The sequence below is a fragment of the Ranitomeya variabilis genome, chromosome 1, assembly GCF_051348905.1.
Source record: "Ranitomeya variabilis isolate aRanVar5 chromosome 1, aRanVar5.hap1, whole genome shotgun sequence".
Taxonomy (NCBI): Eukaryota; Metazoa; Chordata; class Amphibia; order Anura; family Dendrobatidae; genus Ranitomeya; species Ranitomeya variabilis.
Genome location: NC_135232.1, coordinates 52,951,896 through 52,977,669, shown reverse-complemented (window position 1 = coordinate 52,977,669; position 25,774 = coordinate 52,951,896). Strand labels below are relative to the sequence as shown.

Below are 25,774 nucleotides of genomic sequence, written 5' to 3'. Positions count from 1 at the left end.
GTTAAATGGTGGGAAAAATTGGCGTGGGCTCCCTCGCAATTTTCTCCGCCAGAGTGGTAAAGCCAGTGACTGAGGGCAGATATTAATAGCCAGGAGAGGGTCCATGGTTATTGGCCCCCCCGTGGCTACAAACATCTGCCCCCAGCCACCCCAGAAAAGGCACATCTGGAAGATGCGCCTATTCTGGCACTTGGCCACTCTCTTCCCACTCCCTGTAGCGGTGGGATATGGGGTAATGAAGGGTTAATGCCACCTTGCTATTGTAAGGTGACATTAAGCCAGATTAATAATGGAGAGGCGTCAATTATGACACCTATCCATTATTAATCCAATTGTATGAAAGGGTTAAAAAAACACACACACAATGATTAAAAATTATTTTAATGAAATAAACACACAGGTTGTTTTAATATTTTATTGCTCTCTCAATCCACCTGAAGACCCTCCCTCGGCAAAATAATAAACCAACAATATACATACCTTCTGTTGATCTGTCACGTCCCACGAAGTAAATCCATCTGAAGGGGTTAAAATAGTTTACAGGCAGGAGCTCTGCTAAAGCACTCGCTCGTGCCTGTAAACCCCGGGTACTGAAAGGAAAGCTGGGTGATCTGTACTTACATTGAGTCGTGGTGAGGCGCCCTCTGCTGGATGTCCTCATGAACTGGAGCCTTGGAAAAGTTCCCACGCTGAGTTCATATGAGTTCATCCAGCAGAGGGCGCCTTACCGCGACTCAATGTAAGTACAGATCACCCAGCTTTCCTTTCAGCACCCGGGGTTTACAGGCACAAGCGAGTGCTTTAGCACAGCTCCTGCCTGTAAAATGATTTAACCCCTTCAGATGGATTTACTTCATGGGACGTGACAGATCAACAGAAGATATGTATATTGTTGGTTTATTATTTTGCCAAGCGAGGGTCTTCAGGTGGACTGAGAGAGCAATAAAATATTAAAACAACCTGTGTGTTTATTTCATTAAAATACTTTTTAATAATTGTGTGTGTGTTTTTTAAACCCTTTTATACAATTGGATTAATAATGGATAGGTGACATAATTGACGCCTCTCCATTATTAATCTGGCTTAATGTCACCTTACAATAGCAAGGTGACATTAACCCTTCATTACCCCATATCCCACCGCTACACGGGAGTGGGAAGAGAGAGGCCAAGTGCCAGAATAGGCGCATCTTCCAGATGTGCCTTTTCTGGGGTGGCTGGGGGCAGATGTTTGTAGCCGGGGGGGGGCAATAATGATGGACCCTCTCTAGGCTATTAATATCTGCCCTCAGTCACTGGCTTTACCACTCTGGCGGAGAAAATTGCGCGGGAGCCCACGCCAATTTTTTCCGCCATTTAACCCTTTATTTTAGCAGCTACAGCACCCAAATTTTGCACATACACACTACTAACATTAGTAGTGTGGAATATGCAAAAAAAAAGGGATATGAGATGATTTACTGTATGTAAACCATGTCTCATATCCTGTCGGGTTTGGGAAGGAGAAATGAGAAGCCGTCAATTGAATTACCGGCTTTTCACATATATCGCGCTGAATTAAATATAAATACAGAATATATATATATGTGTCTCAATGACATATATATATATATATATATATATATATATATATATATATATACACTGTATGTATGTTTTAACGAACATTTGAGCACATAAATCCATTAGATGTCGGTTTTGCAAGCCTGCGAGAAAATATCGCAGTACGGATGCCATACGGATTACATACGGAGGATGCCATGCGCAAAATACACTGACACACCCTGCCTACGGATGACATACGGATCACTATTTTGGGGACTTTTCTGCGTATTATGGCCGTAAAAAACGGAACGTATTTACATACGCTGTGTGTGAGGCCGGCCTTACTGAGATTTTTAACAAAATATTCTATTAAAGTTGGATTTTATCACAGTATTACTTCATCTTTCCTGGAGCTGGATTTCCTCTGTTTTTTTTTTCCTGCAACTTCCACATCAGTGGCTGGACGTTTATCCTTGCTCGGATGTCTCCACATTATTTGGGCTTTTGTTGGGTGAGCTAAATATCTTTGTTTTGTTCTCCATTATTTTATAGTGCAGTGCCCAGGACTGCGGGGACAGAAGATAACTGTTAGACCACAAATAGATTACAAGAACTGTGCAAATTGTCTCTTCAGAAAGAGGACTAGAACTCTAGCGCCACCTATTGGAAGTAGCAATCCTAAAAGTCAATATCGACCCTTGCCACCTGACTTAGGATAAAAGCCAAAACTAAGTCGCGTGATAAGGCTCGTTAGAGGGTCGACATTGACTGTTAGGATTGCTAATCCAATAGTTGGCACTTGAGCACTAGTCCTCTTCCTCTCTGAAGAGACAATTTGCAAATTTCCCAGTGGAGAATTGCAAGGCTTAAAAGGCTCCTCACCTTGGCATGTCAGAAACGTTACCCGTAAGAACTGTGCTGACATTTATTGTCAGTAACTTGCTATTTAGCATCTATAAGATATTGCATTCTTTTATGTTCACCTGTACATAGCTAATAAATAACAACTTGTACCATCGAGTCGGCATTTTCTGTGCCCCTGCATCCGCGCACCTGTTTATAATTGGTCTATTGATTGAAATCAACTAACATTCTATATTGTAAAAGTGACAGGTATTACTGTTGTGTTTTTGGGGAGCCTTTGATCAGGACTTGGAAAATCACAAACTATACACAGTAGTGTGATATTGGTCCCTATTGTACTATTATATACTATGCATATTCTTTTACTATTCTACTCCCATGTACTGTGATGGGCAGATCATACACTGTGCTGCCCAGGTGCAGGCTCGTGCTTCTCTGCACAGTACAGTACATTCCGACTCTCACATCTGCCTCGGGCTATTTCACATATAAGACTCAATTATTACGTTTTATTAGGAATGGTTGGCACAAGTCCTGCCCCGGCATGGAGGTAGGAGCTTCTGACATCTCCACCACCAGACCCAGTAATGGGCGGGACACTGACCTCCATTCCTCTTCTATAAAGTCCCTATGGACTGTAGTATATGCTCAGAACTCATGAGAGGTCCTGAGGTCCCGGCGGAGGCATCTCACCAGGTAAGGTGATACATCATGGACTATGAGAGATAACTGCCATTTATTTATACGTTGACTCTTTTATAATCTCATTTCTATGGTTTCATAGTGAATTTAATGCCATTACCATAAATAAGGGCAATGTTCTTGAACCCTCTAATTTTTCTGCACCTACATCTCTAGGCATGTACTGGACGAAGTAGTTCAAAATCAGGCAGAAAATGCATCATGATGATATGATAGTATAATAATGATCGGTACAATGCATAGTATTATGGGGTCTGCAGTGGGCAATGCTCCAGGGTCACGTGTTATACCAGGACCTGGAGAGAGATTCAATCCGAGGACTGAGCAGGGAAATATTGCTTTTAATGGGTTAGATGCCTCACATCCTTTCCTAAACTGTTTGCTTCTATTCTGTACCCTATTCTTATTTTTAGAGAATGGACAAAAAAAAAAACATTCACAATGTTTTTTTCCTTCCAAAAAGATATCAGACAGAACAGACAGATTTTTCAATAAATTAAAATCTACGTAATTGCGCTGCGCCGAGGAAAGTAGAGGTGTTCAAATAGGAACAATAGTGGGTGCAAACGGGACCCAAAGTTTCCATTTTTGTAAAAGATCCATCCTAAATATTAGTTATGAAAAAGCGATATGTGGGCTTCTGATTGGCTTGTGTTGGGATCTCTTTCTTTTCCCTTCTGTTTTGATATTTAACTGAATTTGTTAGAAACAATCATGAGATAATATACAGTTCAAAAATAGGACACCAGCTCAGAAGGGCTGAATCACTCATATAGATACACTAGCACAGCAGGGCTGAATCACTCATATAGATACACTAGCTCAGCAGGGCTTTATCACTCATATAGATACATTAGCTCAGCAGGGCTGAATCACTTATATAGATACACTAGCTCAGCAGGACTGAATCACTTATATAGATACACTAGCTCAGCAGGGCTTTATCACTCATATAGATACATTAGCTCAGCAGGGCTGAATCACTTATATAGATACACTAGCTCAGCAGGACTGAATCACACATATAGATACACTAGCTCAGCAGGGCTTTATCACTCATATAGATACACTAGCACAGCAGGACTGAATCACTTATATAGATACACTAGCTCAGCAGGACTGAATCACTTATATAGATACACTAGCTCAGCAGGACTGAATCACTCATATAGAAACACTAGCACAGCAGGACTGAATCACTTATATAGATACACTAGCTCAGCAGGGCTGAATCACTCATATAGATACACTAGCTCAGCAGGGCTTTATCACTCATATAGATACACTAGCTCAGCAGGGCTTTATCACTCATATAGATACACTAGCTCAGCAGGGCTTTATCACTCATATAGATACACTAGCTCAGCAGGGCTTTATCACTCATATAGATACACTAGCTCAGCAGGGCTGAATCACACATATAGATACATTAGCTCAGCAGGGCTTTATCACTCATATAGCTACACCAGCTCAGCAGGGCTGAATCACTCATAGATACACTAGCTCAGCAGGGCTGAATCACACATATAGATACATTAGCTCAGCAGGGCTTTATCACTCATATAGATACACTGGCTCAGCAGGGCTGAATCACACATATAGATACACTAGCTCAGCAGGGCTTTATCACTCATATAGATACACTAGCTCAGCAGGGCTTTATCACTCATATAGATACACTACCTCAGCAGGGCTTTATCACTCATATAGATACACTAGCTCAGCAGGGCTGAATCACACATATAGATACATTAGCTCAGCAGGGCTTTATCACTCATATAGCTACACCAGCTCAGCAGGGCTGAATCACTCATAGATACACTAGCTCAGCAGGGCTGAATCACACATATAAATACACCAGCTCAGCAGGGCTTAATCACACATTATAGATACACTAGCTCAACAGGGCTGAATCACACATGATAGAAACACCAGCTCAGCAGGGCTAAATCACTCATATACTGTAGATACACCAGCTCAGCAGGACTTAATCACTCATATAGATACACTAGCTCAGCAGGGCTGAATCCCACATGATAGAAACACCAGTTCAGCAGGGCTGAATCACACATCATAGAAACACCAGCTCAGCAGGGGTGAATTACACATATAGATACACCAGCTCAGCAGGGCTGAATTACACATAGATACACCAGCTCAGCAGGGCTGAATCACTCACATAGATACACTAGCTCAGCAGGGCTTTATCACTCATATAGATACACTAGCTCAGCAGGGCTGAATCTCACATATAGATACACTGGCTCAGCAGGGCTTTATCACTCATATAGATACACTAGCTCAGCAGGGCTTTATCACTCATATAGATACACTAGCTCAGCAGGGCTGAATCACAGATATAGATACACTAGCACATCAGGACTGAATAACTCATATAGAAACACTAGCTCAGCAGGGCTGAATCACACATATAGATACATTAGCTCAGCAGGGCTTTATCACTCATATAGATACACTGGCTCAGAAGGGCTTTATCACTCATATAGATACACTAGCTCAGCAGGGCTCTATCACTCATATAGCTACACCAGCTCAGCAGGGCTGAATCACTCATATAGATACACTAGCTCAGCAAGGCTGAATCACACATGATAGAAACACCAGCTCAGCAGGGCTAAATCACACATCATAGAAACACCAGCTCAGCAGGGCTGAATCACACATATAGATACACCAGCTCAGCAGGGCTTAATCACTCATATACTGTAGATACACCAGCTCAGCAGGACTTAATCACTCATATAGATACACTAGCTCAGCAGGGCTGAATCCCACATGATAGAAACACCAGTTCAGCAGGGCTGAATCACACATCATAGAAACACCAGCTCAGCAGGGGTGAATTACACATATAGATACACCAGCTCAGCAGGGCTGAATTACACATAGATACACCAGCTCAGCAGGGCTGAATCACTCACATAGATACACTAGCTCAGCAGGGCTTTATCACTCATATAGATACACTAGCTCAGCAGGGCTGAATCACAGATATAGATACACTAGCACAGCAGGACTGAATCACTCATATAGATACACTAGCTCAGCAGGGCTGAATCTCACATATAGATACACTAGCTCAGCAGGGCTTTATCACTCATATAGATACACTAGCTCAGCAGGGCTTTATCACTCATATAGATACACTAGCTCAGCAGGGCTGAATCACATATATAGATACACTAGCACATCAGGACTGAATAACTCATATAGAAACACTAGCTCAGCAGGGCTGAATCACACATATAGATACATTAGCTCAGCAGGGCTTTATCACTCATATAGATACACTGGCTCAGAAGGGCTTTATCACTCATATAGATACACTAGCTCAGCAGGGCTTTATCACTCATATAGCTACACCAGCTCAGCAGGGCTGAATCACTCATATAGATACACTAGCTCAGCAAGGCTGAATCACACATGATAGAAACACCAGCTCAGCAGGGCTAAATCACACATCATAGAAACACCAGCTCAGCAGGGCTGAATCACACATATAGATACACCAGCTCAGCAGGGCTTAATCACACATTATAGATACACTAGCTCAGCAGGGCTGAATCACACATGATAGAAACACCAGCTCAGCAGGGCTGAATCATTCATATAGATACACTAGCTTAGCAGGGCTGAATCGCACATATAGATACACCAGCTCAGCAGAGCTGAATCACATATAGAAATACTAGCTAAGCAGGGCTGAGTCACACATGATATAAATATTAGCTCAGCAGGGCTAAATCACAAATATAGATACAGTAGCTCAGCAGGACTGAATCAAACATGACAGAAACACCAACTCAGCATGGCTGAATCACACATAACAAACACTAGCTCAGCAGGGCTGAATCACATATGACAGAAACACCAGCTCAGCAGGGCTGAATCACACATGATAAAAACACCAGCTCAGCAGGGCAGAATCACACATAACAGAAACACCATCTTAGTAGGGCAGAATCACACATAATAGATACACTAGCTCAGCAGCACAGTACCACATATGATAGAAACACTAGCTCAGCAGGACAGAATTACACATGCTATAAACACCAGCTCAGCAGGACAGAATCAAATTTTTTCTCCATCTTCTCCTCATCTGATAAAATCTAATCACACTGTGCTGTCACTCTGATCAGAGTTTGATCAGATTGTGATTTTCATAATCGTCCCGAGTCGTCCTGCCCTATCTAATTTATTTGTTCATAGGAATACATTACTAGGATGCAATGTTTCTCTGGTTTATTACAAAATAAACACATTTCTATGTCAGTACTCAGTACTATAAAAACCGATTAAGAAAAAAGAAAAAAGATTTTCTTTTGTGCAAAAGTAGCAAATTGTATAACTTATTAGCAAAACTGTACTTAGAAAAGTGTGATATTGTGAATGCATGTATGCGTATTTCTGTGCTGCTGTGACATCACATATCCTCATAAACGGAAAAAGTGGAGAGACATGGAGGGACAGAACTTATGGGATCCTAAGGTAAGAAAGAAAACTGAGAATCATCTAAGTGTGAAAGTGAAAAAAGTTTGAAAAAAGAATCGAGATTTTGAGACTTCGGTCCGACATGAGTGATTTTTCTTGTATGCAAAAGTCCAATTTTCATCAGCATTTTTTATTTGCGTTTCATAAGTGTTTGGTTTGTTCATCTATTCATCAGTTCTTTATCACTGACTTTCTCGAATGAAAAAAATAGATATATAACAAAGCTTCTCCTGTGCGTTGCGATGTAACACAAGGCAAGTGCGTTGCTCACTGATGACATTGCACACTGTAAGTTACTTTCACAGAACCATAGACTTGGGCGGGTGATTATTTTTTGGCCTTCAAAAAAAAACAAAGAAATGTGAGCATCCAATATAGACTATGATGGGTACATTTATATCAAGAGTTAGTGATCCATATCACAATAAATTGTCACCAAGACAAATTGTAAATAAAACTGTACCACTATGCTGCATTCTTGAAAGAATCCAAGTAGCCAGAAGTGAACACTGCCAATACATTATGCTAAGTATATCCTTCATTGAAACATAGTAAAGGTAAACATACAACAATAAAAACAGAAGCCTCCAGTGACAAACGCGCGTCGGGGCTGAGGGACGTGGGACAGACCTAGCCACCACATTGTATAATGAAAGTTGCATTGCAGGACTTTAAGTATGCTTGCACCTACCTCCATTCCTGGGTCCTGACCATTTATGCTCTCCACATCTAACACACAACTGTCAGTAGTTTTGTTCACAATTCAGCCGATACTATTTTTCATTATATAATATTAGATTTTTCTCTATGTACTGGCACTTTAAAGGAACAGCACAGTATTTTTGAGTTAGATGTAATGTCTTCCTCTTTGCCTGCATATGCATTAAGATTATATAACTGTGTCCAGATAAGGCTGTTGCATTGTTGAACTGGGTCTATTGGTGTAGTATTACCTACTATGGTACCTGCATATCTGCACTGTGTTTACATAATCCGTATAGGCTGGGTCTTAACCTCATAACGTTCCTCGCACTGGAGGCTTCTGTTTTTATTGTTGTATGCTTCCTTTTTATTATGTTTAAATAAAGGATATACAGTATTGTGCATGATTTATTGGCAGTGTTCACTTCTGGCTTCTTGGCTTCTTTCGAGAATGCAGCATAGTGGTACAGTTTGATTTACTATCATAGGTACGTGTTCTGTGCATGAAAAACACGGATGAAACACGTACGTGACTGACGGATGTGTGAATGAGGCCCTAGGCTATATTGCTCAGCCCTAGTTTGGCCATAGCGTGACACGAATCGCTGCTTTTGTGGTGATCTGACTGCACTGGGTGGACATATTCCTCATCACTATACTCCTGGTCAGAACTAATTGGACAGTTTCATTTACTATACTTTATTATCATTATTTTTTATTTTTAGATCACCATTGATTCCATGGTTCTCTACATGAGAAGGGTTCACATACAAAATAAAGATATAAAACATGGTGAACACACTAACAATGGTAGAGCGGGTACAGAAAGGAGAGGGCCCTGTCCTAGTGGGCTTACGTTCTACAGGATAATGGAGAGACAGTAGATCAGGGGGTTGCTGTAGCCCCGGTGGTGTTGTGGGCAGTTGGATGGGTTGAGACACAGAATTCCAGAGGCTGGAGAATGCTCGGAAAAAGTCTTGGAGGCAATTGAGTGAGGAATGTATAAGGGCGGAGGAGAGAAAGAGGTTTTAGGAGGAACGGAGATTACATGTGGGAACACTGGGAAGATATCGAGAGATTAATTCGGAGATACAAGTATGTGGAGGAGACAGCTCTTGGACAGTTTTGTAGGTCAGCGTGAGTAGTTGGATCTGGATACGTTGGGGAACTGGGAGCCATTGAAGGAATTTACAGAGGGGAGAAGCAGAGGAATAGCAAAGAGAGGTGGATTAGTCAGCCAGCAGAGTTATGGACAGAAGGATTGTAGAGATGCGAGAATGTTAGCACAGGGTTGAGGAAAGGATATATTCTGGATACATTTTTGAGTTTGATGCAGCAGGAGGTGGTGACAGCTTGGATGTGTGGTTTGAAGGACAGGTGTTGTGTATCCGCTTTTTGGGCTCCCCTGGTGGTTGCTGGTGGTACTGGTGACTTGTTTGCACTTTGCTGCTTCTGTTCACCTGCTTCCATCAGCGTTTGGGAGTTTCCTATTTAGCCTTGCTCTCCAGTCATTTCCTTGCCGGTCATCATTGTAACCAGAGCCTTCGGTTGCATGTTCCTGCTACTAGTCTGCTGATCAGCTAAGTGGACTTTGTCCTTTTCTTTTGTATCTTTTGTCCAGTTTGCAGTTTTTGTTATTCTCTGTAGCTGGAAGCTCTTGCGGGCTGAAATTGCCACTCCTGTGTCATGAGTTGACACAGGAGTCTTAAAGTAATTTCAGGATGGTTTTTGAAAGGGTTTTCAGTTGACCGTGAAGTCCTCTTTTGTATCTTTCTGCTATCTGGTAAGTGGACCTCTCTTTGCTAAATCTACTTTCATACTGTGTATGTCTTTTCCTCTTAACTCACCGTTATTACATGTGGGGGGCTGCTATCATCTTTTGGGGTATTTCCCTAGAGGTAAGCCAGGTCTGTTCCTTCCTCTACCAGGCGTAGTTAGTCCTCCGGCTGGCGCGTGGCATCTAGGAAGTCGTAGGTATGCTCCCTGGCTACTGTTAGTTGTGTGGTAGATTTAGCACACGGTCAGCTCAAGATTCCATCACCCAGAGCTCGTCCGTTATTTTTTGTGTTCTGATGTTTCCCTGCCATTGGGAACCATGACAGTATGACCGGCCATTGTTAAACTTATTGGCAGAAGAAAGGAGAGAAAAAAGAAGTCTGTAAATTTTTATTTTTTTTTTCACCTATGCTTGCTCCATAGTTGGATCAGTTGTATTTCAGCTCTAATTACAGCCTTTGCCTTTCTCTCCTTATAATCCTTGAATGACTCTGAACTCACCTGTTTAAAGATGGATCCTCAGAGTTTGGCTGCAGGTTTAAATAATCTTGCTACGAAGGTTCAAAATTTACAAGATTTTGTTATACATGCTCCTATTTCTGAACCTAAAATCCCTACACCAGAGGTGTTTTCCGGAGATAGATCTCGGTTTTTGAATTTCAAATATAATTGTAAATTATTCCTTTCTCTCAGACCTCACTCCTCAGGAGATCCTGTCCAGCAGGTTAAGATTGTAATCTCTTTGCTGCGAGGTGACCCTCAAAATTGGGCATTTTCATTGGCACCAGGGGATCCTGCGTTGCTCAATGTGGATGCGTTTTTCCTGGCTTTAGGGTTGCTTTATGAGGAACCTAATTTGGAGATTCAAGCTGAAAAAGCTTTGATAGCCCTATCTCAAGGGCAAGATGAAGAGGAGATATACTGCCAAAAATTTCGTAAATGGTCTGTGCTTACTCAGTGGAATGAGTGCGCCTTAGCGGCAAATTTCAGAGAGGGCCTTTCTGATGCCGTTAAAGATGTTATGGTCGGGTTCCCTGCGCCTACAGGTCTGAATGAGTCCATGACAATGGCAATTCAGATTGATCGGCGTTTGCGGGAGCGCAAACCCGTGCACCATTTGGCGGTATCTTCTGAAGAGACGCCAGAGAAAATGCAATGTGACAGAGTTATGTCCAGAAGCGAGCGGCAGAATTATAGGCGTAAAAATGGGTTATGCTTCTATTGTGGTGATTCTGCTCATGTTATATCGGCATGCTCTAAACGTACTAGGAAGGTTGACAAGTCCATTTCAATTGGCACTTTACAGTCCAAATTTATTTTGTCTGTAACCTTGATTTGTTAATTATCAGTTATTACCGTGGATGCCTATGTGGACTCTGGCGCCGCTCTGAGTCTTATGGACTGGTCCTTTGCCAGGCGCTGTGGGTTTGATTTAGAGCCTCTGGAAGTCCCTATACCTCTGAAGGGTATTGATTCTACACCTTTGGCTTGTAATAAACCACAGTTCTGGACGCAAGTGACTATGCGTATGACTCCAGACCATCAGGAGGTGATTCGCTTCCTTGTGTTGTACAATTTACATGATGTTTTGGTGCTTGGATTACCATGGTTACAGTCTCATAACCCAGTCCTTGACTGGAAAGCTATGTCTGTGTTAAGCTGGGGATGTCGGGGGGCTCATGGGGACACTCCTATGGTGTCCATTTCGTCATCTATTCCATCTGAGATTCCGGCATTTTTGTCTGATTATCGTGATATTTTTGAAGAGCCTAAGATTGGTTCACTCCCTCCTCACAGGGATTGTGATTGCGCCATAGATCTGATTCCTGGCAGTAAATTTCCAAAGGGTCGTTTGTTTAACCTATCTGTACCTGAACATGCTGCTATGCGCGAGTATATTAAGGAGTCCCTGGAAAAGGGACATATTCGTCCTTCTTCATCACCTTTAGGAGCCGGTTTTTTCTTTGTCTCTAAAAAGGATGGCTCTCTGAGGCCTTGTATTGATTATCGACTCCTGAATAAAATTACAGTCAAATATCAGTATCCGTTGCCTTTGCTGACTGATTTGTTTGCTCGCATAAGGGGGGCTAAGTGGTTCTCTAAGATTGATCTTCGTGGGGCGTATAATTTGGTGCGAATTAAGCAGGGGGATGAGTGGAAAACCGCATTTAATACGCCTGAGGGCCATTTTGAGTATTTGGTAATGCCTTTCGGCCTTTCTAATGCACCTTCGGTCTTTCAGTCCTTAATGCATGATATTTTCCGTGAATATTTGGATAAATTTATGATTGTGTACTTGGATGATATTTTGATTTTTTCTGATGACTGGGAGTCTCATGTTCAGCAGGTCAGGAGGGTTTTTCAGGTTTTGCGGGAGAATTCTTTGTGTGTAAAGGGTTCAAAGTGTGTTTTTGGGGTTCAAAAAATTTCCTTTTTGGGGTACATTTTTTCCCCTTCTTCTATTGAGATGGACCCTGTCAAGGTTCGGGCTATTTACGACTGGACGCAGCCTACTTCTCTGAAGAGTCTCCAGAAATTCTTGGGCTTTGCTAATTTTTATCGTCGATTTATAGCTGGTTTTTCTGGCGTTGCTAAACCTCTGACGGATTTGACTAAAAAGGGTGCTGATGTTGCCAATTGGTCCCCTGCTGCCGTGGAGGCCTTTCGGGAGCTTAAGCGCCGCTTTTTGTCTGCCCCTGTGTTGCGCCAGCCTGATGTTTCTCTTCCCTTTCAGGTTGAGGTCGATGCTTCCGAGATCGGAGCGGGGGCGGTTTTGTCGCAGAAAAGTTCCGACTGCTCAGTGATGAGACCTTGTGCGTTCTTTTCGCGAAAATTTTCGGCCGCCGAGCGAAACTATGATGTTGGTAATCGGGAGCTTTTGGCCATGAAGTGGGCATTTGAGGAGTGGCGTCATTGGCTTGAGGGTGCCAGACATCAGGTGGTAGTTTTGACTGATCACAAGAATTTAATTTATTTGGAGTCTGCCAGGCGCCTGAATCCTAGACAGGCACGTTGGTCGTTGTTCTTTTCCCGGTTTAATTTTGTGGTCTCGTACTTACCGGGTTCTAGGAATGTGAAGGCAGATGCTCTTTCTAGGAGTTTTGAGCCTGACTCTCCTGGGAATTCTGAACCTGCTGGTGTCCTTAAGGATGGAGTGGTTTTGTCTGCTGTCTCTCCAGATTTGCGACGTGCTTTGCAAGAATTTCAGGCGGATAGACCTGATCGTTGTCCGTCTGGTAGACTGTTTGTTCCTGACGAGTGGACCACTAGAGTCATCTCGGAAGTTCATTCTTCTACTCTGGCAGGTCATCCGGGAATTTTTGGCACCAGAGATTTGGTGGCTAGATCCTTCTGGTGGCCTTCCCTGTCTCGAGATGTGCGTGTTTTTGTGCAGTCTTGCGATGTGTGTGCTCGGGCCAAGCCTTGTTGTTCTAGGGCTAGTGGGTTGTTGTTGCCCTTGCCTATTCCGAAGAGGCCTTGGACGCACATCTCTATGGACTTTATCTCGGACCTCCCTGTTTCTCAGAAGATGTCTGTCATCTGGGTGGTGTGTGACCGTTTTTCTACAATGGTTCATTTGGTGCCATTGCCTAAGTTGCCTTCCTCATCTGAGTTGGTCCCTCTGTTTTTTCAAAATGTGGTTCGCTTGCATGGTATTCCGGAAAACATCGTTTCTGACAGGGGTACCCAGTTCGTGTCTAGATTTTGGCGGGCAGTCTGTGCCAGGTTGGGCATTGATTTGTCTTTTTCGTCTGCATTCCATCCTCAAACCAATGGCCAGACGGAACGAACTAATCAAACTTTGGAGACTTATTTGAGGTGTTTTGTGTCTGCGGATCAGGATGATTGGGTTGCCTTTCTGCCGTTGGCGGAGTTTGCTCTTAATAATCGGGCTAGTTCTGCCACTTTGGTTTCTCCTTTCTTTTGCAATTCAGGGTTTCATCCGCGTTTTTCATCTGGTCAGGTTGAATCTTCGGATTGTCCTGGAGTGGATGCGGTAGTGGATCGGTTGCATCAGATTTGGGGACAAGTGGTGGATAATTTGGAATTGTCCCAGGAGAGGACTCAGCAGTTTGCTAACCGCCGTCGTCGTGTTGGCCCCCACCTTCGTGTTGGGGACTTGGTGTGGTTGTCTTCCCGTTTTGTCCCTATGAGGGTTTCTTCTCCTAAATTTAAGCCTCGGTTCATCGGTCCTTATAGGATTTTGGAGATTCTTAACCCTGTTTCCTTTCGTTTGGACCTCCCGGCATCTTTCGCTATCCATAATGTGTTCCATCGGTCGTTGTTGCGGAGATATGAGGTACCGGTGGTTCCTTCTACTGAACCTCCTGCTCCTGTGCTGGTGGAGGGTGAATTGGAGTACGTGGTAGAAAAGATCTTGGACTCCCGTATTTCCAGACGGAGACTTCAATATCTGGTTAAATGGAAGGGCTATGGTCAGGAAGATAATTCTTGGGTAACTGCCTCTGATGTTCATGCCTCGGATTTGGTTCGTGCCTTTCATAGGGCTCATCCAGATCGCCCTGGCGGTTCTTGTGAGGGTTCGGTGCCCCCTCCTTAAGGGGAGGGTACTGTTGTGTATCCGCTTTTTGGGCTCCCCTGGTGGTTGCTGGTGGTAATGGTGACTTGTTTGCACTTTGCTGCTTCTGTTCACCTGCTTCCATCAGCGTTTGGGAGTTTCCTATTTAGCCTTGCTCTCCAGTCATTTCCTTGCCGGTCATCATTGTAACCAGAGCCTTCGGTTGCATGTTCCTGCTACTAGTCTGCTGATCAGCTAAGTGGACTTTGTCCTTTTGTTTTGTATCTTTTGTCCAGTTTGCAGTTTTTGCTATTCTCTGTAGCTGGAAGCTCTTGCGGGCTGAAATTGCCACTCCTGTGTCATGAGTTGACACAGGAGTCTTAAAGTAATTTCAGGATGGTTTTTGAAAGGGTTTTCAGTTGACCGTGAAGTCCTCTTTTGTATCTTTCTGCTATCTAGTAAGTGGACCTCTCTTTGCTAAATCTACTTTCATACTGTGTATGTCTTTTCCTCTTAACTCACCGTTATTACATGTGGGGGGCTGCTATCATCTTTTGGGGTATTTCCCTAGAGGTAAGCCAGGTCTGTTCCTTCCTCTACCAGGCGTAGTTAGTCCTCCGGCTGGCGCGTGGCATCTAGGAAGTCGTAGGTATGCTCCCTGGCTACTGTTAGTTGTGTGGTAGATTTAGCTCACTGTCAGCTCAAGATTCCATCACCCAGAGCTCGTCCGTTATTTTTTGTGTTCTGATGTTTCCCTGCCATTGGGAACCATGACAGACAGGGCAGAGTTGAGAGTTACTCCAAGGCACTGGACTTCAGGTACTGACGAAACGGTGGTGGTGTTAATTGTGATAGATAGATTGAGTAAGGAGGGTAGGAGAGATGGAGCAAAGATGATGAGTTCCGTTTTGTCCTCGTTGACATTTAGGAAGTGAGAGGAGTCGAAGGATTCTGAACAGCAGAGGGGTGACATCTGGGCCAGAGGGGTAGATCACTTCAGACTCCTGTTATTTTCCACAGACAAATTATTATCAACCATTTAAGGCCTCATTCAGATGAATGTGTTGCTCTTACGTGCATGGATACATCATGTACTTATTATAGTCTATGTGGTTGTTCGCATGCCTATGTGTCTCCAAGAGAGACTTGAGACTTTATGACACATATATATATTTTTTTTTTCTTATGCGAGAAGAAAAAGAAAACAGCACCAGTTATGTATCAATAAAAGAGAGCAAATGAGAGTGCAAGGCTTCCCTGGGATAAGCCTTACTTGAATAGTAGAAGAAAAATGAAAGCGGCACTCCAAAAATAGTATGCGTGTGAGAAAACTATAATCTTGTCCAGCACTCAATCTCAAAATTTTCCAAGTGAAAAAGAGCTTTACTGATTGTCATAGAAAATATCAAAAATCCTTGAGGTCCCTCATATCCCCCCTCTTTCCCTTTCTTTCTTTTCTCTATTTATCATGAGGAAACAGGAGCTAGCACTCAAAGCTGCCTTTTTGTAACATGACATATTCCATGTGTTGGAATCCGGAGGTGTATACACCATATGCTCACCGTCAGTTTTCCGATAACCAGCCTAGTGGTGCAAACAAGCTGCGGCCTTCTCCATTGATCATCGACCAATCCTGTAATTGTCCAGACGATAGGGGGCAGCAGAAAGCTGTTCGCTCCAATGATCCCAGCAGGTGGTACTGGTGACCTTCCCGGCCTGTGATGTTAGGAATTTGTAGGATTAAGAAAGTCCTGTCAAATTAAATCTCTGACATTGATTCTTTAAAAGGATACGAACAACTCAGAAGTTTAAAAATAGCACATCTTGAAAAAAGTCCTATGTGTTTCGAACTTATATATGTATTTTTATTTTATTCTTTGCTCCACTCTGTAAAACATGTGACTTTGTGAGCTTATAAGTCACAAAAAAGATTAAAGATAAAAATATACCGTAGATCTTTTTTGACTTGACAATAAATTCATGAAAAGGGAATAAAAAAATAAATACATATGATGAATTAATTTTTTAAATACATACTTTTGTATGGAAAACAGAGGCAGTAAAAATGAAATGCCAGGAGACACCAGCCTTAAAGAAGACATGGCCGTTTAGATGGAGGAGCGAGGGTGTGGGAGCCCAATTAGCCTCATCTTCTAGAGCACAAAAGTACTTTGTCCCGGTCTCAGCTTAAATACACCAGCTCAGCAACACTTCTCCTTGGAAACTATTTAGATGTCTTGGCAGCCGTGCTACTGGCCTCCTTCCCACAGTCTTACAATGAAGTTATTGGCAGGTATACAGCTTCTGGCATCGGTTGCAGAAGCACATAAATAGGTCAATGTATTTGGGAAAGCTTTTATGCAACACGCAGGGAAGTAGCTTGTATCACTATCAAGATACCACTGGGGGTACTGTAGGGGTCGTCAAAATTGCGATCAAGGTATTCAAGGGGTTTAAAGGGTAATCGTCATTTTAATTTTTATTTCATAAATGAATAGTACACATGGAAATATGAAACTCTGTAATATATCTTATCAGAGAAATCCGCTTTCTCCACCAGGACTGATCTTTCATTCTCAAAAATTCTCAAATCACAAAATCTATATTCACTGAAGAGAGACTTTCCCATTACTGCGATAGGAGATGAGAGTTTGTGCTTGTGATGAACTCACATCTCGCCTGATGTCACTTTTACGTCAGACAGATCATATAATGCAGTCTCCCTACTCTCACTAACATGACGTTCCGCACCCCCTGGGACATCTTAATTCAGCTTGGAACAGTTTTACGCAAATGCCTCCTGTCCACACGGGTCCAGCAAGGCATGGGGAGTGAGGGGATGCGACCTACACAGTCACTGACATGGCACCACACTAGCTCACAACACTGACAGGCTGAGAGACCCCTTTCACTAGCACCAGTGAAACAGAGCACTGCCATCCCACCAGTTCCTCGTTAGATATAAGCCCAGTCCGTTAACAAGATTATATTGGGCCAGAAACCAGCCCCGGTAGCATGGAAAGTTAAGCCAAGAACTGAATGTGTGGATTGAGATAGAATGGCTGCATAAGGTTATATGATATATTTAATCACCTTAAGGTCACACTAGAGAATACACTATATACACATATACAATGGTCAGATTTGCAAATACAGCTAGTAGTAGGACAAAAGATATAAGCATGTGGATCATGTCATTTACCGGGTGGATGTTCAACCATGTGTGCACTGGGCCACATGGGGCATGGGCTGCTTGCTGGCTCCTAGATTACTCTACATAATCCTTCTTTCAAAGTGGACTGCATACATAACAAGAGAGAGAGACCACATGGCCTTTCACTAGCCTTTATCCCCTTTGGATCACTCACTGCCCTCTGGGTTGAATCTAAATCACCTCCTTCTTGCCTCTAGCAGTTCAAAATTCCTTAATAGGCTGTCCTAGGGAGGCGGTATTGGTTTCATCAGGCCCCTGCTATGCGTTGAGACTAAGCACATCTTGGCTATTGGATTCCTATTATGCAGTCTACGTATCTCCAATCCCTGGGGTGTTACAACGGATTGAGCACCTGGAAGGCATTCGCCATGCTCTGGAGATCTCGGAAATATACACTAGGACATGAAGTATCTCTATAAGGCCCCTTTCACACATCAGGATTTGCCATCAGGCAGAATCCGGGAAATTAAGAAAAAAATGAATCCGGCAAAAGTTGCCGCCAGATCCATTTTTTTCTCATAGCCTTGTATTAGCTTCTGATTACGATGAATAGACTCACCTTACATCCGTGTTTTGCCAGATCTGTCCAAAATTAGTTTTGCGGCAGCCGTAAAAAACGTACAGAGGATCGTTTTTTATGTCCATCGAAAAAACGCACAGCGATGGATCCGCCGAAAAACTAATGAAATATGAGGTGAAATGATGGAATCCGGCTACCGTTTCCAGTTTTATAAAGAAATCATGCATTTTACATTCTGGAAAATCCGTTTCGATCTCTATCTCTCTCTTTCTTCCCCGGGAACAGGAACTCCAAACACTATCCCCAGGTAACAAAAAAAAAAGTCGGATCCAGCGGAAAAACGGATCAGTTTTTTTCAAAATTAGCCGGAGTGTGCCTGACGGCTAAAAACTGATGTGTGAAAGGGGCCTAACTCCTTATGGAATTATGTTTCTAGAATGTTCTTTGGCAGATTCAGCATGACTCTATATTCCAAGCAAGCCTTTGTCCTGCTCTGAGCTGACTCAAGGTGTAAGATCTGTCACTCACAGCCTATGGAGGCTTGACCCCCTTTCCACCCCCTAAGCTAGGTGCCAGCTTTCTCCTTGAGGCTTGTAGAATATTGGACTTCCTGCTGAGTCCATGCTGGGCAAAGGAAAAGAGGGTTTTATAATACTAGGCCAAATCATCATACAAATGATTGGCATGAAATTATATCTCCTTCACAGTGCTGATAAAGTTCTATGTAGAAGGGAAGAATGGAAAGGGAGGAGCTCTACTGGCTCCTCTCTCCTCCTCCCCACCATAGAATCTACTGAGCACAAACTGCCATCTTCTATTTCAATAATCAGAAAGTTTATATTCATTGAAGACAAAATTTACCAGTGAATTGAGAATTTTGAGAATGAAAAATAGGTCCATGAAAAGAAAGAGGCGGATTTCTCTGATAAGATATATTACAGAATTGCTTCTTTTCACGAGTACTATTGATTTATGAAATAAATATTGAAACTACGGTTACTCATTAACCCCTTCATGACCTTAGACGTATCTATACTTCCAGGTTGATAAGTACTTACTGACCTTGGATGTATGGATACTTCCAGGCGATTTTGCGTGTACAGAAGCTGTGCACATGTGATCGCCACTGGGCGTTCAGCTGTCAGGACAGCTAACACCAGCCACTTACTGCCAGGAGTGGTCCCTGCAGTGCTCCCGGCAGTTTAAGCCTCTACATGCTGCGATCGATATCGATCTCTGATCAGCGCCCCTGCAACTTGGTCATTGACATTGTGATTGCTCCTCCATTGCTTTGCTTTATAACTGCAAATAGTTAAAGTCCCATAGTGCGACAAAGTAAAAAAGAAATATATATTGTGCGGCAGGGAGGGTGATCATATGCGAGGGTCGATATGTATCTCCCAGGATGCGGACGCAGTCCTATTAGACCCGCTGGTGTGCCTTGCGGTCACAGCAGGACACCAGTGAGTCACAAAGCAAAATAAAAGTAAGCATAGACCTGGTCAAGCTATTTGGCCAAAGCATGATTCAGGAATACCCGTAATGGGCATTCATTTTTGAAACGGACTACAGGAAGGTAGCAGTGCAGTCTGTTTCCTCCAGGCCGGGTCTTGCAAGTGGCCCTTTGCCACAGATTCCAGCTTTAAAAAAAAAACCTGCAGTAAGGGATTGGGTGTGTCAGTGTGTAGTTTACAACTTGCAGAGCAGATGGCTCTGCAGAAGCTCAGTCTGTGTGAGTTAACACAGAGCCAGCAGAGCGAACTCCTGGCACCCCACAGCATGATGCAGTGGTGCAGTCGCAATCAGCAACCAGACTCCCATGGACAGTTTTCTTTCTTGGCTGCGATCCGGAAGATACTGTGTGCTGTGCACTGTGTGAGTGTGTACATTAAACACGTTTGTATATATATATAGTGGGTACGGGAAGTATTCAGACCCCTTTAAATTTTTCACTCTTTGTTTCATTGAAGCCATTTGGCAAATTCGAAAAAGTTCATCTTTTCACTTTAATGTACACTCTGCACCCAATCTTGACTGAAAAAAATACAGAAATGTAGACATTTTTGCAAATGTAATAAAAAAGACAAATTGAAATCTCACATGGTCATAAGTATTCAGACCCTTTGCTCAGACACTCATATTTATGTCACATGCTGTCCATTTCCTTGTGATCCTCCTTGAGATGGTTCTACTCCTTCATTGGAGTCCAGCTGTGTTTAATTAAACTGATAGGACTTGATTTGGAAAGGCACACACCTGTCTATATAAGACCTCACAGCTCACAGTGCATGTCAGACCAAATGAGAATCATGAGGTCAAAGGAACTGGCCAAGGAGCTCAGAGACAGAATTGTGGCAAGGCACACATCTGGCCAAGGTTACAAAAGAATTTCTGCAGTACTCAAGGTTCCTAAGAGCACAGTGGTCTCCATAATCCTTAAATGGAAGAAGTTTGGGAGAAGTCTTCCTAGACCTGGCCGTCCAGCTAAACTGAGAAATCGCGGGAGAAGAGCCTTGGTGAGAGAGGTAAAGAAGAACCCCAAGATCACTGTGGCTGAGCTCCAGAGATGCAGTAGGGAGAGGGGAGAAAGTTCCACAAAGTCAACTATCAGTGCAGCCCTCCACCAGTCGGGCCTTTATGGCAGAGTGGCCCAACAGAATCCTCTCCTAGGGTGCAAGACATATGAAAGCCCGCATACAGTTTGCTAAAAAAACACATGAAGGACTCCCAGACTATGAGAAATAAGATTCTCTGATGAGACAAAGATACACCTTTTTGGTAATAATTCTATGTGGAATGTGTGGAGAAAACCAGGCACTGCTCATCACCTGCCCAATACAATCCCAACAGTGAAACGTGGTGGCAGCATCATGCTATGGGGGTGTTTTTCAGCTGCAGGGACAGGACAACTGGTAGTCATTGAAGGAAACATGAATGCGGCCAAGTACAGAGATATCCTCAATGAAAACCTCTTCCAGAGTGCCCTGGACCTCAGACTTGGCCGAAGGTTCACCTTCCAACAAGACAATGACTCTAAGCACACAGCTAAAATAACAAAGGAGTGGCTTCAGAACAACTCTGTGACCATTCTTGACTGGCCCAACCAGAGCCCTGACCTAAACCCAATTGAGCATCTCTGGAGAGACCTGAAAATGGCTGTCCACCAACGTTCACCATCCAACCTGACGGAACAGTAGTGAATCTGCAAGGAAGAATGTCAGAGGATCCCCAAATCCAGGTGTCAAAAACTTGTTCCATCATTCCCAAGAAGACTCATGGCTGTACCAGCTCAAAAGGGTGCTTCTACTCAATACTGAGCAAAGGGTCTGAATACAAATAACCATGTGATATTTCAGTTATTCTTTTTTAATAAATTTACAAAAATTACTACATTTCTGTTTTTTTCAGTCAAGATGGAGTGCAGAGTGTACATTTGAAGGGAGGAGAGCCAAGCAGTTCGGGTCACCTGACTGATGGGGGCGGGTCCGACATAAATAGCAGTCTGAGCGGGAAGATGGGACACTTGGCGGGGAATGCGCATGTGAGTAGTGAGACATTTGACTCCCTCTCAACGGACCCACGCCAGCTAGCTGTGCCTGTATCCCCGGCTAGCGATACTGCCGACACATACAACCCCCAGCCCAGAGAGACATCTGCAGCGGGTAGTGACCAGGATAGAGTGCATACTTTGGCTCCACTCACCACCGCGGAGGCACTGCTTAGTTCCATCCTTGAGGTGTCTGCTAAGGACCGGCCTGTACCGGTGGCTGTTTTCGTTGGACTGTGTGCATCAACTGCGGCCTTGTCTACTGAACTTTCCGCTTCTTCTACTGTGCCGCCGACCATCATCTCTACCCCACCGTGTGCCCAGATCAGGAGATTATATGCCGAAGGACCCGGATGATTCGTCGTCACAAGGAGACAGTGCATCGCCCTTCTGCGGGCGCCACCGTGGGATCTTCCAGCCACCTTTCTCCAGAGACTGATAATTTCACCTGCTATTTTTTTCTGCATTTGACTTTCCCCTATCCTCAAGTTTACATCCTTTACCCTCCCTGCTTGTACCATTACTGTTTATATATAAAGAACCTGTTAACCTTTGCTCTGCCCCCTGTGTGTCACTGGATCCTACGCACCTGCTAGCATCCTACACATTAATGAGAAAAAAATTAACTTTTTTGAATTTACCAAATGGCTGCAATGGAGCAAAGAGTAAAAAATATAAAGGGGTATGAGTACTTTCTGTACCCACTGTATATTATATATATATATATATATATATATATATATATATATATATATATATATATATATATATATATATATTACAAAAAAAATCACAAAATAATGAAAATATATATATATATATATATATATATATATATTGTACCCATAAATAAATATTTTTATGAAAAAATTGAAAACTAACAAAAAAAAGTACACATATTTGGAGTAAAAAAAAGAGGCCAAAAAACTATGCTTTTTCATCATACTGCAGAACAATTGAAACAACATGCAATCAAAAAGCTAAATGTAAATAAAAATGGTAGAGCTGAAAACATCATCTTGTCCCGCAAAAAGCAAGCAGCCATAGCGCTCCATCAGCAGAAAAATAAAAAAGTTGTAGATCTCAGAATGAAGCAATGCAAAAATATTTTTTTTCAATAAAAATAGTTTTTATTGTGTAAAAGCATTAAAACATAAAAAAAACATAAAAAAAAATTAAATGTGTTATCGCTGTAATCATACTGACCCAAATAATAAGGTATAATAAGGTTGGCTAATCAATTATACCACAGGAAGAACTGCATAAAAAAAATTCCTGAATTGCTGTTTTTTTGTTTATTCTGCCTCCCAAAAATCAGAGCAGATAGCAATCAAAAAATTGAACAAATAAAAACATCAACCTGTAATGAGGCAGATGGAGGCACTGAGAATGCTGTCTGGCCTATGAGCCGGCAGTGTCTGTCTTTTTAGGCAGCATAAGAGCACTGTCCACCTTAGTTTTGTGCACCTCAGAAAAGAAGGACACCACTGAATAGAGGCCAGACTGAGTCGAGAGTAACTGTGCTACCTCATTAGAGTGAATGGATCCATCAGGGGTTTCATCAAAATCACATCATTTGGAGATTTTGATGGAAACCGAGATATAAAGACTCAGCATAGAGACCAGATAAATGTTATGTATAATGTTCCCAATAAAAGCTTCAACTCAATCAACAAAAAAGCAAGTTCCCACTCAGGTCCATCATCTCTTAACGGAAATATAGAAGGCTTCCATTTTACCAGTGGTAGTGCAATGGCTCAGGAAAAGCGAAATGGCTCCTCATCCCCCAAATGAAATCCAACAAATACTGCACTCCCAAATCCAAATTCCACCCTCCCTTCTGATCCCCACAGAGTACCTAAACCACATATAGCATCCATATGTTTCTCATTTTTGTAGCAATGAGAGTCTGCTTAATGTATGTCTCCAGAAGCTGGGCATAACGTATTAAACACTACAATGTATGGGCACTACAAAAGCAGATTTGCAATTTGCAATGAGCAACATCCACTGCTGCCAGTTTCTGGAAAACACCCATGGAGTCAAAATCATCACTACACATGTAGATAAACTCCCAAAGGGATTTAATTTCCAAGATGGGGTCACTTCAGAGGGGATTCTGTTCTCCAGTAGGCAAATAATGCTCCCAGAAGCAAACAGCGCTCTGTCCCGCCCGAGTCTCGCTATGGCTAAGCAGTACTGTGCAGCCACATATGGGGTATTTCCACATTCAGCAGAAATAGTGTGACAAATTTTGGTGTCATGAAATGAAAATGTAAAATCTGGGGCTAAAACATTTTGGGGTAAAAATGTAATTATTTTTTCTTCACTGCAATATAACATATACAGTTAAGTCCATATATATTTGGACAGAGACAACATTTTTCTAATTTTGGTTATAGACATTACCACAATGAATTTTAAACAAAACAATTCGGATGCAGTTGAAGTTCAGACTTTCAGCTTTCATTTGAGGGTATCCACATTAAAATTGGATGAAGGGTTTAGGAGTTTCAGCTCCTTAACATGTGCCACCCTGTTTTTAAAGGGTCCAAAAGTAATCGGACAATTGACTCCAAGGCTATTTCATGGACAGGGGTGGGCAATCCGTTTGTTATGTCATTCTCAATTAGGCAGATAAAAGGCCTGGAGTTGATTTGAGGTGTGGTGCTTGCATTTGGAAGGTTTTGCTGTGAAGTAAACATGCGGTCAAAGGAGCTCTCCATGCAGGTGAAACAAGCCATCCTTAAGCTGCGAAAACAGAAAAAACCCATCCAAGAAATTGCTACAATATTAGGAGTGGCAAAATCTACAGTTTGGTAAATGCAAAAAGACCTGGGCGCCCATGGAAGTACAATATGTCCCGAAAAAATCTTTGGGATCCGTTGAAGCGTTCCAGAGATATTCCCACATAAAGTGACACTGGTCAGAATTGTAAAATTTGGCCTGATCATGAAGGTGAAAACAGGCTTGGAGGGTTTAAGGGTTTAAAGGGGTTGTCCAGGAATTTAAGATTGATGACGTGTCTTTAGGATAGGTTTATCAATGTCTGATCGGTGGGGTGCCACACCCAGCACCCCGACAGAAACACAGTTACCAGTGTTGGCGGTGGCCGGAAGTGGTCAGCTACAGAGCTGTGCATGTATAACAGCAGTGGCCGGATACTGATCAATAAGGGGTGGATGAGCAGTTGTGGCCTCCGCCCACAACTAAAACACAGACCAGACACTGATGACCTGTCCTAAGGAACCTATATCAATATTAAAGTCTCTAACAATTGCCTCAATACCAGATATATAATCGTGAAATCACACCTGCACTTGGGCCACTTTACACTCTGAACTATCTACAAAGAGGAATTGCTGACTTTTATGATGTGCTAAAAAGTAAGTTTACTCAATATATAAATGCCTAGGTCTAAATGAAAGGGTGTCTTTTCAATATATAGCTGTATTATTTATGCTTTTTTTGTATACTGTAGATGTAACCAGTAGTGATGAGCCAGTATACTCGTTGCTCGGGTTTTCCAGAGCAAGCTCGGGTGACCTCCAAGTATTTATGACTGCTCGGAGATTTAGTTTTCATCGCGTCAGCTGAATGATTTACAGCTATTAGCCAGCTTGATTACATGTGGGGATTCCCTAGCAACCAGGCAACCCCCACATGCACTCAGCCTGGCTAGTTGCTGTAAATCATTCAGCTGCCGTGATGAAAACTAAATCTCCGAGCAGTCATAAATACTCAGAGGTCACCCGAATGTGCTCGGGAAAACCAGAGCAACGAGTACACTCACTCATCACTAGTAACCATGGAGTATATAGCACAGCCACGTAGTATATAGCACAGCCACGTAGTATATAGCACAGCCATG

General features: G+C 42.7%; 1 protein-coding gene across 2 annotated transcripts in view; it reads left to right on the top strand.

The window, feature by feature from the left end:
- The window catches only part of SLC14A1 (solute carrier family 14 member 1 (Kidd blood group)), a 182,812-nt gene that overhangs the window by 121,695 nt on the left and 35,343 nt on the right, over nt 1-25,774 (top strand). The window contains exon 1 of one of the 2 annotated variants that reach the window (XM_077283802.1): nt 2,926-3,104. The exons of the other annotated variant lie outside the window; for it this stretch is intronic. Coding sequence (XP_077139917.1) covers nt 3,039-3,104 — 66 coding nt within the window. The 5' untranslated portion in view covers nt 2,926-3,038. Of the gene's footprint in view, nt 1-2,925; nt 3,105-25,774 lie in introns of those variants that run through there. 2 annotated transcript variants of the gene reach the window in all.